At 57.0% G+C, this 12,885-nt stretch overlaps 1 protein-coding gene across 1 annotated transcript in view; it reads left to right on the top strand.

The window, feature by feature from the left end:
- Positions 1–12,885, top strand: part of Vwf (von Willebrand factor) — an 84,495-nt gene that overhangs the window by 61,148 nt on the left and 10,462 nt on the right. The window contains exons 39-45 of the mRNA XM_070005007.1: positions 787–889; positions 1,750–1,824; positions 4,507–4,611; positions 5,222–5,433; positions 7,907–8,062; positions 11,116–11,226; positions 12,595–12,775. Coding sequence (XP_069861108.1) covers positions 787–889; positions 1,750–1,824; positions 4,507–4,611; positions 5,222–5,433; positions 7,907–8,062; positions 11,116–11,226; positions 12,595–12,775 — 943 coding nt within the window. The remainder of the gene's footprint in view (positions 1–786; positions 890–1,749; positions 1,825–4,506; positions 4,612–5,221; positions 5,434–7,906; positions 8,063–11,115; positions 11,227–12,594; positions 12,776–12,885) is intronic.

Raw genomic sequence — 12,885 nt, 5'->3', positions numbered from 1 at the left:
TATAATTGTTATGTAATGTACACATAACAGATGGTATTGATTTATTTACCTTTAAAAATTACTATATAATTTCCATGCATGCATATAATATACTTTGGTCCTATTCACCTTCCTCTCTCCTGTTGACCTCCAACCCCACACAGTCCCCTGTTTTACATTCATTTTTTTTTTTGTGGGGGTCATGGGGTTTGAACTCAGGGCCTGGGCGCCGTCCCTGAGCTCTTTCATTCAAAGCTAGCCCTCTACCACTTTGAGCCACAGCTCCACTTCCGGTTTTCTGGTGGTTCATTGGAGATAAGAGCTGCATGGATTTCCTGTTTGAGCTGGCTTTGAACTACGATCCTAGGAGCTCAGCCTCCTGAGTAGCTAGGATTACAGGCCACGGAGGTCCAGCCCCATTTTACCTTCTTGTCATTATTTTTTTAGGTCTAGATTCCGAATATGAGAGAGAACATGGCATATTTGCCTTTCCCAAACTGGCTTTCTTAACTCAGCATGGTGATCTCCAGTTCCCATTCATTTTTTTTCCTGTAAATGGCTCAGGTTCATGCTTCTTCATGGCTGAGTAATACTCCACTGTGCTGATAGACTGCATTTTCAGCTCTGTGGCTTGTTATCTCTGTGGATGAAACACAGCTATGTTGTGGTCCATGGGGCCAGAATTCTGTGTTGAAATCATGGATCTGCCACTAGGTCAAATTAATTAACTGCTTGGTGCCTCAGTTTCCCCAAGGCTCCATTCCTTGAGCATCCCAAGTCCTCACTGCACCTCTTTTTACCCTTCAGTTCCTGGAGACCTGGGTCCCAGACCATCAGCCCTGTCAGATCTGCATGTGTCTCAGTGGCCGGGAAATCAACTGCACATCCCGGCCTTGTCCCACGGCTAGAGGTGAGTTCCCCCAGCCTGAGGCCCTGGAGAAGAAGAGCTTTCACGGGACTCAAGGGGTCTTCCTGGGGTTGAACTCAGGGCCTTGTGCGTGCTAGGCAGCTACTTTACCACCTGAGCTAGGCCTCCAGCCCTTAATGCCTTTTTTTGCCGGCTTGAACTGGGTACTGTCCCTGAGCTTTTTCCGCATTAGGCTAGCCCTCTACCACTTTGAGCCACAGCACCCACTTCCAGTTTTCTTAAAGTTCCTTGGAGATCAGAGTCTCACGGACTTTCCTGCTCAGGCTGGCTTTGAACCATGATCCCCAGATCTCAGCATCCTGAGTAGTTAAGATGACAGGCCACCAGCGCCTGGCCCCTTATTGCTTGTGTCAGGTTTGAATAGGATCTTGCTTTGTGCCAGTCTGCCTGGGCTGTCTTCCTGTGTAGCTGGGATGGCAGGTGTGCGCTGTGGTGTCCAGATTTTGATTGGTGGAGATGAGGTCACACTAACTTTTGGGCTGGTATTGAGTAGCTGGGATCACAGGCCTGACCGCTGCACCTAGGTTGGAGCTGGTTTTGTTTTTGTTTATTGGTTGAGATGGGGTCTCTCAAACTTGTTTATGCCAAGCCTGGTCCTGAGCCACATTTCCCTGGAATGTTGCTTGGATGACAGGCTTGAGCCACAACACCCGGCCCAGAAGTGATTCTTTCCCTTGCTGAGTTCTGTGCCTTGATCCTAACTTCCCTTCCCGTTTCCTGGTCTAGATCCCTCGTGGGGTTCCCAGGTAGGCCGTGTGCGGCTTTGCAGCGATGGAGGACTCTGAAAGCCCTCTGCGGGCTGACGTCCTTTATGTCTCTTAATGCTGTGTCCTTCCCCCCAGCTCCCACGTGTGGTGCCTGCGAAGTGGCCCGCCTGCGCCACAACCCCAGCCAGTGCTGCCCGGAGTATGAGTGTGGTACGTGTCCCAGCTCGCGCGCCTCCCCGGGCTCTGCTCGTGTCCCTGCCCCGGGTGCTGAAGGATGGATACGTTCTCAGGCACTGGACATGGAAGAGGGGCTGGGTGAGGGGTGACTGAATTCAGACCAAACCAAACCAACACAGAGCACATACCCAAACCAGATCAATCAACCAAACCAAAGTAGATCGAATGAAATCAAACAACCAAACCAAATCCCCAAACCCCAACAGAACAGCCAACCAAACAGATCGAATGAAATCAAACAACCAAAATGAAACAGACCAGACCAAACTAACCGAGTCAAACCAACCAATCGAATCAAACCATCCAACCAAATCAAAACCCCAAACTTCAACAGAACAGCCAAACCAAACAGATGGAACCAAATCAAACAACCAAAACAAAATAGACCAAACCAAACTAACCGAATCAAACCAACCAACTGAATCAAACCAGACAAACAAACCAAATCCCCAAACCCCAATTAGAACAGCCAACCAAACAGATCGAACTAAATCAAACAACCAAAACGAAACAGACCAGACCAAACTAACCGAGTCAAACCAATTAACTGTGTCAAACCAACCAACCGAATCCAACCAACCAACCAGATCAAAACCCCAAGCCCCAAGAGAACTGGCAAACCAAACAGATTGAACTAAATCAACCAACCAACACAAAACAGCCCAAACCAAATCAACCGAATCAAACCAACCAACCAAATGAAACCACTGAACCCAAACAGATGAAACTGAACAACCAAATCAAACAACCAAACCCAAATCATTGGAACAAAATCAACCGAACCAAACGCCTAAACCCCAATAGAACAACCAAACCAAATAGACTGAAGTAAAAATCAAATGACCAAAATAAAACAGACCAAACCAAACCAACTGAATCAAACCACCCAACCAAATCAAACCACCGAAGCCAATCAGATCAAACTGAACAACCAAATCAAACAACCAAACCTAACCCAACCCAACCCAACTGAACACCCGCCCCCCTCCAAGAAAATAGGCTTTTCTTCCTACAAACATTGTATGGTAGAGTATGAGACACAGGGCTCACAACATGAAGGTTCCCTGAAGAATAACTCTTAAGATGTGTTGGCTTTTTCCCTGGCTATAAGACCTGGGAGGCGGGGCGTGAGGATGCCCCGCCCAGGACACGTTGCTAGGGGCCTGGGGGTGGGACTCATGGTGGGATGAATGGCGGTGGCTCACCAGACGGTGCCACGTCAGAAGTCCGGCTGTGGCACAGCTGTTCAAGTGGATCTGGGGCAGGTCCGGGGATCTGGAAGGATCCACTCACCCAGGAAGTTGATGCTGATGGCAGTTGATAGAAATCAGCACAGTCTTGTGGGAGAGGCAGGGAGGTCCGAGTGGAGAAGAGCTTTGCCCGCTAGGCCTTCGGACGCGAGCAGGAGAGGGGGCTGGGGGGGTGGGTGGGGCTTCAGCTCCGCCCTCCTTTTATAGACCCATGGAAACCAGGTCTGCCAGGTGCTTTCCTTACCTTGTTTCCTGCACCCCAGAACTGACCCTACAGGGCAGGGTTCCCACCCCTACAGAAGGGGAAACTGAGGCCCAGAGCAGTCCCATGTAGCTGAGATCAGGAAATCCTAGCAGGTGATGAGAATAATCGGTGTGACTTGGATCATTGATTTACCTTCTAGTCCATGTATGTATGTATGTAACGATGTATCTATGTATTTATGTATCTATGTATCTATGAATATCTGTCTATGAATCTATCTGTTTGTCTGTCTATCCATCTATCCATGATGCTTATCTGTCTATCTGTTCATCTGTGTATCTATTTATGCATCTATGTATCTGTGTATCTATCTATGTATCTATTTATGCATCTGTGTATCTGTCTGTCTGTCTACCTATGAATCTGTCTTGTCTGTGTTTCTATCCATCTGTCTGTCTGTCTATTATGAATCTGTCTATATGTGTATCTATTTGTCTGTCCATCTGTCCATCCATCCGTCCATCCATCCATCCATCTCACTATCCATCTATGCATCTGTGAATGTATGTATCTATGCATCTATGTGTCTCTATGTGTCTATCCACTATCTATGGACTGGCCTACTTCCTCTCATGCATGAGTCTGCATGCATGCATCTATCTCCCATCCATGTGCATATATATGTATTTCCCACCTCTCTTACCATCCAACCCTCCATGTACATGTGTGCATGCGTACACATGAATATGTATCTATGTTTCTATCTTATGATCTCCAATTCCTCCATGTGCTCATGCTTGCTTGTATATATGTATCCACACCACACCATGCACATGCTGATATATGCACACATGCATGCATGCATGCGCAAGCCTTCCATGGACATATACATGTCGTGTACATGCACACACGTGCTTGTATGTATGCATTAACCTTCTATCGTGCACACACTCCTGCATGTGTGCATATACATTTGCACACAATCTGTCTCCCACTGTGCACGGGTACACACATGTAGGCATGTGTGTATGTATCTACCTATCATACATGCGTGCACACAGCTGTATATTTATCTCTCACGCATGTCCCCACGCGTGCGTACGTGTTCCGTAGCCTATCACCTTGGGGGCATGGGTATGCAGGCTCTCGCTCGCAGGTGAGGAGACCCCCCCCTGAGCTCTCCGTGACCCCTTTCCTCAGTGTGTGACCTGGTGACCTGCGACGTGCCCCCCATGCCTGCCTGTGAGGAGGGGCTCCAGCCGGTCCTGACCAACCCTGGGGAGTGCAGGCCCAGCTTCGCCTGTGGTAAGGCCTCTGTGTGTGTGTGTGTGGGGGGATTCCAGATGAATCTGCTCACGCTGCCCTTTCCCGTGTCACTGAGGACAGAGACCCCCCCCCCCCCGCGCTTATCTTCATCATTGAATCTTTTGGTGATCTTGGGATTTGAACTCGGGTCCCTGAGCTTGCCGGGCTCGTGGGCAGGTGGTGCACTGTGAGGTCCTGGGGTTGGAGATCTTTCGCGAGCCTTGGCGGGGGCGGGGGAGGGGGGCGCGTGCTCAGTACCACTGTGGACGGGACTGTCTTCCTTTCCCTCCTGGCGGGAGGACTTAGCTCTGGGGTACTGTGCGAGGCCCCGGGGGGCGTGGGCTGGCTGAGGCCCAGGCTGTTGCCCCGGGCCCCGGGGTGCCCGCGCCTTCCGCCCCACCGTCGCCCGCCCCAGGCTCTGCACGGAGCCGCAGGCCGCCCGCCCCAGGCTCTGCACGGAGCCGCAGGCCGCCCGCCCCAGGCTCTGCACGGAGCCGCAGGCCGCCCGCCGGGCCCGCGCGCCTGGGGGTCGCGCCGAGGCCCCGGGGTGACAGCTGACCTCGCGGAGGCCCTGGCTGAGCCACCCTGCACCCCGACCCCTCCCCCCCAGCCTGCAAGAAGGAGGCCTGCGGGAGCCCCACGGCCCCCTCCTGCCCGCCCCACCGCACCCCCGTGCTGCGGAGCACGCGGTGCTGCGACCGGTACGAGTGCGCCTGCAGCTGCGCCAACGCCACCGCCACGGCCAGCTGCCCGCCCGGCTACCGCGCCGCCACCGCCACCGACGACTGCGGCTGCACCAGCACCAGCTGCCTCCCCGCCAAGGTGCGCCCCGCCCCGCCCACAGGCCCGGGCCCCGCCCACAGGCCCGGGCCCCGCCCACAGGCTCCACCCACAGGCCCGGGCCCCGCCCACAGGCTCCACCCACAGGCCCAGACTCCACCCACAGGCCTGGGCTCCACCCACAGGCCCGGGCCCCGCCCACAGGCCCGGGCCCCGCCCACAGGCTCCACCCACAGGCCCGGGCTCCACCCACAGGCTCCACCCACAGGCCCGGGCTCCACCCACGGGCCCAGACTCCACCCACAGTCCCGGGCCCCGCCCACAGGCTCCACCCACAGGCCCGGGCTCCACCCACAGGCTCCACCCACAGGCCCGGGCTCCACCCACAGGCTCCACCCACAGGCCCGGGCTCCACCCACAGGCTCCGCACACAGGCCCGGGCTCCACCCACAGGCCCGGGCTCCACCCACGGGCCCGGGCTCCACTCACAGGCTCCACCCACAGGCTCCACCCACAGGCCCGGGCTCCACCCACAGGCCCGGGCCCCGCCCACAGGCCCGGGCTCCACCCACAGGCCCGGGCTCCACCCACAGGCTCCGCACACAGGCTCCACCCACAGGCCCGGGCTCCACCCACAGGCCCGGGCCCCGCCCACAGGCCCGGGCTCCACCCACAGGCCCGGGCTCCACCCACAGGCTCCGCACACAGGCTCCACCCACAGGCCCGGGCTCCACCCACGGGCCCAGCCTGCCACCGCCTCCCCATAGAGATCCTGCGTCAGCCACGCCCCCTTCCCTCCGCTCCCTCCCCTTCCTCCTTCCCTCCCCTTCCTTCCCCTCATTTCGCTCTTCCCCTCTCCTCTCCTTCTTCTCCCTCTCCGTCCTCCTTTTTCCCCTCCCTCTCCCTCCTTCCCACCTCCCCCTTCTCTCCTTCCTCTTCCTCCTCCCCTCCCTTCTCCTCTTCCATCCCTCCCTCATCCTCTCCCCTCCTCCCTTCCCATCTCCTCTCCTCCCCTCTCCTCCTTCCTCCCCTCCCCTTCCTCCTCCCCTTCCACCCCTCCCTCCTCCCCCTTCTCCCTCCTCCCCTCTCCTCCTTCCTCCCCTCCCCTCCCCTCCCTTCTCCCCTTCCATCCCTCCATCCTCCCTCTCCTCCCTTCCCATCTCCTCTCCCCTCCCCTCCCCTTCCTCCTCCCCTCCCTCTTTTTCCTCCTCCCCTTCCCTCTCCTCCCTCCCCCTCCCCCTTTTCCTTATTTATTTGTTTTACTATCTTTAAGTAGTTGCACAAAGGAGTCTCAATTCCAGATGTCAGGTTGTGGGTACAGTGCATGATCCCCACCACCCCTTCCCTCCTCCTCCCCCCCCCCTCCCCATCCCACCCCTCTCTTCAATCCTTCAAGCTCTACTTTTACCCTTGGACACATCCCTAGGATGTCTGTCCTGGCTCTCCCGCCCCTCTCCGTCCATCTGCAGGGTTTCTCTGTGTTGTTGGGCCCGCCTGGGGTGCCGGCCTCCTCCATGTGGGACTGGGCATGGTGAGGGGGTGAGGGTGACAGGTGCAGGCCATCGCACCCAGCCACCCCCCCTCCCCAAAGCAGGGAGAGCAGGCATGCTGCACAGTGCTCAGCCACTGGTTGAGATGAAGTCTCACAACGTATTTCTGATCAGACTGGCCTCACATGGTGACCCCCCCACTTCCCACCCCATCTCCACCTCCCAAGGGGCTTGGATTACAGGTTTGCACCACAGCGCCCAGCTAGGGCTGGTACCTTCACAGAGCTCAGTTCTGTGCGCAGGGCAGAGCTCCTAAGGCCACGGGAGAGTCTAACTAGAAGGCTGTCCATGTGAGGAGCCAGGCGGCTGAAAACCTTCAGAGAAAAGCTTTTTTCTGCAGACGGGGGAACAGTTTTTTCAAAAGACTTTTTTTTTGGGTGCTGGTCCTGGAGCTTGAACTCAGGACCTGGGTGCTGTCCCTGAGTTTTCATTCAAGAATGGTGCTTTACCTCTTGAGCCACAGCCCCACTTCTGGTTTTTTTCCTGGTTCATCAGAGATAAGAATCTGAGGAGTTTTCCTGCCCAGGCTTCCTTTGAACCGTGATTCTCAGATCTCAGCCTCCTGAGAAGGTGGGATTAGAGGCGTGAGCCACAGAGATGCTAGAGACTGAGGGCATGAATAATGAGAGCACATGGGAGCCTCTGGACGGCTTTGGAGTGCGTATGGGGCATTAATGTCCCTCTCCCACCCCACGGCCCATGGCCTTCCTGTGTCAGGTCTGAGGCTGGGGCGTGAGTTTGTCCCAGCTTCTCTTGTGGAACACAGAAATACAATCATGGAAGGCAGCAAGTCCAGGGGATGGAGGCCGCGTGGACGGCGAGGGTCTGCAGGGCTGGGGGCACGAAGGGAGGAGGATGAAGACGAGGGCGCATGGCCACGCCACCTGTGCTCAGCAGATGCAGCGTCTCCCACGGAGGAGACCTGTGAAGCGGCGCGTTCACTCACGGAGCCTCTGTGTCTCCAGGTCTGTGTCCACCGAGGCACCGTGTACCCCGTGGGCCAGGTCTGGGAGGAGGGCTGCACGCTGTGCACCTGCACGGATGCAGAGGACGCGGTGATGGGCCTGCGTGCGGCCCAGTGCTCCCCGAAGCCCTGCGAGGACGAGGACAGCTGCCGGCCTGTGAGTGGGGGTGGGGGGCAGAGAGGGAGGGAGGGAGGGAGGGAGAGGGAAAAAAGGAGAGGAGGGAGGGAGGGAGAGAGAGGGAGGGAGAGATGGAGGGAGATGGGGAGGGGGCAGAGAGGGCAGGAGGGAGGGAGGGAGAGAGGGAGAGGGGGAGGGAGAGAGGGCAAGGGGGAGGGAGAGATGGAGGGAGAGGAGGGAGAGAGAGTGGGAGGGGGAGGGAGAGAGGGAGGGAGTGAAGGGGAGGGAAGAAGGAGGGAGACAAAGGGGGAGGGAGAGGGGGAGGGAGGGAGGGAGAGAGCTTGCACTAACTAATAACCCCCACCTCCTAACACTTCTGCCACCTCCCATAGCTCATGAAGCTATTCATCCAGTCTGGGCATGGCGGCGCACTCCTGTAATTCTAGCTTCTTGGGAGGTGGGGGTGGGGAGAGCTCTGCCCAGGCCCAGCCTAGGCAAACGAGTGTGCCAGCGTCATCGCAGCTGGTGGTCCAGTGGGTGGTCCAGGAGGCCACTGGACACCACATACCAAGTGTTACTCATCCATGCTGCAGGGTTTTGTGGGGGGGAGTCGAAAGACAGAAAATGGAAATAAAGGGGACCACGCTGGCTGGGGGAGGGAGTGGGCGGGCGCCCGGGAGGGGGGGAGGTGGACTTCGGCGTGCAGGATGGGATGTGGGGGGGCTCTGATCAGGAATTGATGAGATGAGGTGCATCATCGTGTGCATCCATGGAGAAGCAACCGTTCCCCTCCCTGTCCCCCCCCCCCCCCCCCCCCGCTGCTCAACGCACATAGAGGCCTCAGGGGAGGCTCTAGGGGCTCCGAAAGCGTTCCTTACTCTCTCCAGGGTGCTCTGGCGCCCTCATCTCTTTCACGAGCGTCTCGGGTGTCTGGCCGGCAGTGGAGGGATGGAGATCTTGTTGTCTGGACGTATCCACAACTCTGCAGTCCCTCGCAGCTCATGCATGCGCAGTACATGCCCGGAGCTTGGGCTGCGGGAGGGCCCCGGTGACGTGGGTAGGGATGTGAGCGAGTCCCGGAGAGAGGGTGTGAACTCCCGCCGAGTCTCTGGGGGAAGGCAGTGGGGCTCCCTTAGGGGGGCGGTGCTGTGCGCCTCTGGAGTCTCTTCAGCTTTGGTTCTGCTCCTGCCTGTGCTAAAGACTCAACTGCAAGCTCCAGTCTTCCCCTGGCTCCTGAGACAATTGCATGATCCTAATGCAGTGGGCAGATGAGAGGACCTCCAAGAGGTGGCGATTTAGGCGGAGAGACTCCCAGGATGCTGGCCTTCCTGTCAGACTTCCTGGGAACAGACCTACTGTCTCCAATCACCTAACTTCCTCTCATTAGGCCCCACCTCCTGCTAGGCCCTAAGACCTCCTCACCCATGTTGCTTTAAAGAAAAAATTAAGTAGTTGTACAAAGAGGTTACAATTTCACAAGTCTGGTTATGAATATGATGCATCCTTTTTATTATCTTTTATTTTGTTATCAAGCAGTTGAACAAAGATTATTATTAATAGTAATATTAAGATTATTAGGTTATGACTACAATTGGTCAGTGTCACCTCTCCCATCCTACTTACCCTCACATTACATACCATTTTTGCTTTTATTCTATTTTATTTTCGCTGGTGGTGGGGCTTAAACTCAGAGCCTAGCTGCCATCCTTGGGCTGTTTTGTTCAAGGTGAGTGCTCTTCCACTTCAAGCCACAGCTCCGCTTCCATGTATCCCTTTTACTTTATAAAGAATGCCATGGTCTTTAAACCATGGCCAGATCTCAAGCGAGAGATCTCAGGAGGGGCCTGTCTCTACAGTGTGGTGTGCTGCAGGTTTCTTGTTGATGGCCATGACAAAATAGCCAGGGGGAAATCAGCTCAGAAGGAGGAAACGTTGATGTTTTCTCCTGGATTCAAAGGATTCAGTCCGTGGCTGGCTACACCCTTGCTTGTGGGCCTGTGGAGATGCGAACAACATGGTGGGCAGTGTGTGGTAGAGCAGAAGCAGAGGGGCAGGGGGAGCCGGGGAGGGGACAAGGCTAAGGTTTCCAGATCTCCTTTAAGCTCTCACCATGACCTAACTTCCTCTCGCTTCTCCTGTTAGGCCCCACCCCCAAAGATCTAACATCCTCCCCCTAGGCTCCTCCCCAGTGACCTAACTTCTTCCCACTAAGCCCTACCTCCTCCTGCTAGGCCCCACTCCCAGTGACATAGCTTCCTCCTGTTAGGCCCCACCTCCTGCTAGGCCCCACCCCAATGACCTACTGCCTACCGCTAGGCCCCACCTCCTGACGGTTCTATCACCTTCCATAGTGCCTCAAGGCTGGTGACTGGGCTTTCACTGTAGGGGCCAAATGGGGCTTGCTTATAGTTCACACATGGTGAGGGGTGCTGGGGTGAAGCTGTTCACCTGTGCAGGCAGACGCCCTATCAGTAGAGACCAGACCTGGGCATCCTGCACACTCTTGGTCAGCATGGTGGCCTGGATCTGACCGTGGCCAAGGTTGAGTTGGTTGGCCATGCTCTGTGAACTCTAGGCTTGCTCTCTTTTTTTTTTGTTTTTGTTTTTTGTTTTTTGTTGGGGCTTGAACTCTGGGCCTGGGCGCTGTCTCTGAGTGCTTCAGCTCAAGGCTGGCATTCTATCCCTTGAGCCACAGCTCCACTTCCAGTTTTCTGGTGGTTTACTGGAGATCAGAGTCTCACGGACTTTCCTGCCTGAGCTGGCTTTGAACCGTGATCCTCAGATCTCAGCCTCCTGAGTAGCTGGGATGACAGGCGGGAGCCACTGGCACCCAGCACTCTGGGCTCTTTTTGGAGCTCCTGTACACTGTGTTGGTTTCAATGTGGAAAGTTCCAGAGGCCTAGTGAGCCTCTGCAGCAGATGTGGGCCTGGGCCAGGGACCGTGGCTGGTGTTTTCTGACTGTCAGCACAGTCTGAGACTGGGCGACAGCAGAGATGAAGCGTCTATCCACACTGCCCACCAACCCCGGGCTCGGAGCGCGGGTGGGGACCCCCGTGTCCCGGCTGCTACCTGTGCTCCTCCTGCCTTCCAGGGCTTCTCCTACGTCCTCCATGAAGGCGAGTGCTGTGGGCGCTGCGTGCCGTCCGCCTGCGAGGTGATGGACGGCTCCCCGCGGGGTGATGCGCAGTCTTCCTGGAAGAGCGTACGTGGGGCCCCTGGGGCGGACAGTGACGCCAAGCCTGGGGTGCGGGCGGTGGTGAGATGTGGCCCTTGGCTTCTCCTCCATGCCTTTTGCTCCTCCCCGGGGAGGAGGTTAGCAAAGCTGATGGTGTTACCTGGATGCCAGCTGTGATTACCTCACACCCTCCCCCCTTGGGACTGGCTATGGCCCTCTTGCCTTTGCATACTGTGGATTTGGGGAGAAGCCCACAGCGCCCCCTCTGAAGCTCCATGAGCCTCACGGCCCAGGCCCCAGGCTTCACGTGGATTGCCACTGAAGCCTCCCTGGTGGCGGTAGGGGCCTGGAGAGGTGTCACGCAGAGCGGCGAACAGCGTCACTCTCCTGGGAGTCCGGCACCTGACTCTGTGGGTCCGGCTGGTGTGACTTGTCTTGTTTCTGGAATCTTCCATCATCTCACTCTTACCCTCTCCTTCTACCCCCCCCTTTTTTTTGGTGGGGGGTGTCAGTCGTGGGGCTTGAACTCGGGGCCTGGGCGCTGTCCCTCAGCTCTTCAGCTCAAGGCTGGCGCTCTACCACCTGAGCCACAGCGCCACTTCCGGTTTTCTGGAAATCAGAATCTCATGGGCTCTCCTGCCCGGGCTGGCTTTGAACTGCGATCCTCAGATCTCAGCCTCCCGAGGAGCTGGGATGGCAGGCGGGAGCCACCGGTGCCTGGCTCCGTCCACCCTTCCAATTCCTCCCTCTGCGACCTGCCTGCCGGCGCTCACTTGCTTGCCTGTCTCCCATTTTCCTAAACTTAAGGAGTGTAGGGGATTTTTGGTCTGGATGCCGGGATGAGGATCTTGCCTTGCCTCCTGTCCCATTCTGAGCTGGGGGACACCTCCAGGGTCAGGCGCTGGGTGAATGTGAGGTGCCCGTGTGGGCCTCCCGTGTCCAACAGGATGAGCCGAGTGACCTCTGCTGACCCTCGCAGACCCAGGGGTTTCTTCCTCAGGGACAGCCAGTGAATGACGCCTTGAGTTTTCTAGATGACGTTCCATTTCCCCTTCGGATCCATTGGTGGATCTTTCTTGTCACGTGTAATCCTCCGCCCTGCTCTGTCAGTTTTCCTGCCTCTCATCCAGAAGCAGGCGCATTCCTCTGCCCCCGAGCCCCGGAGTCAGAACCAATCAGAGGCTGCGGCCTCCGGGTGAGGGCTCTTTAAGGCTGACCCAGGCTCCCTGGGCGGCCCTTGTGGGAAGAGCTCCGTTTATCTCCCCGGGGGTGAGGCTCAGCTCCTGGATGGGTGGTCGACCACCAGGGCACAGAAGCGGCTGAGAACAGCACCCAGGCACGGGAGGGCAGGCCCCGGCCCGTGCGTCACGGTTGCCGGCCCCCGGTGCTCTGCAGGTCGGTACTCGCTGGGCCGCCCAGGAGAACCCGTGCCTCATCAACCAGTGTGTCCGCGTGAACGAGGAGGTCTTCGTGCAGCAGAGCAACGTGACCTGCCCCCCGCTGGACGTCCCTACCTGCCCCACGGGCTTCCAGCTGAGCTGCGAGACCTCAGCCTGCTGCCCCAGCTGCCACTGTGGTAAGATGCCGGGCCTGCGCCTGCCATCAGGCCCCTCTCCCCTTCTGGCTCCTGAATGCTTTAGGGAAACGGGGTGGGCAGGGTCGAAACGTTCCCATCCAAGCCAGCCA

This window comes from Dipodomys merriami, unplaced genomic scaffold (assembly GCF_024711535.1).
Source record: "Dipodomys merriami isolate MVZ:Mamm:240054 unplaced genomic scaffold, mDipMer1.0.p SCAF_654, whole genome shotgun sequence".
In the NCBI taxonomy this organism is placed as follows: Eukaryota; Metazoa; Chordata; class Mammalia; order Rodentia; family Heteromyidae; genus Dipodomys; species Dipodomys merriami.
Note: the sequence above shows the minus strand (reverse complement) of the source record. Positions and strands in the feature narration are given on the sequence as shown.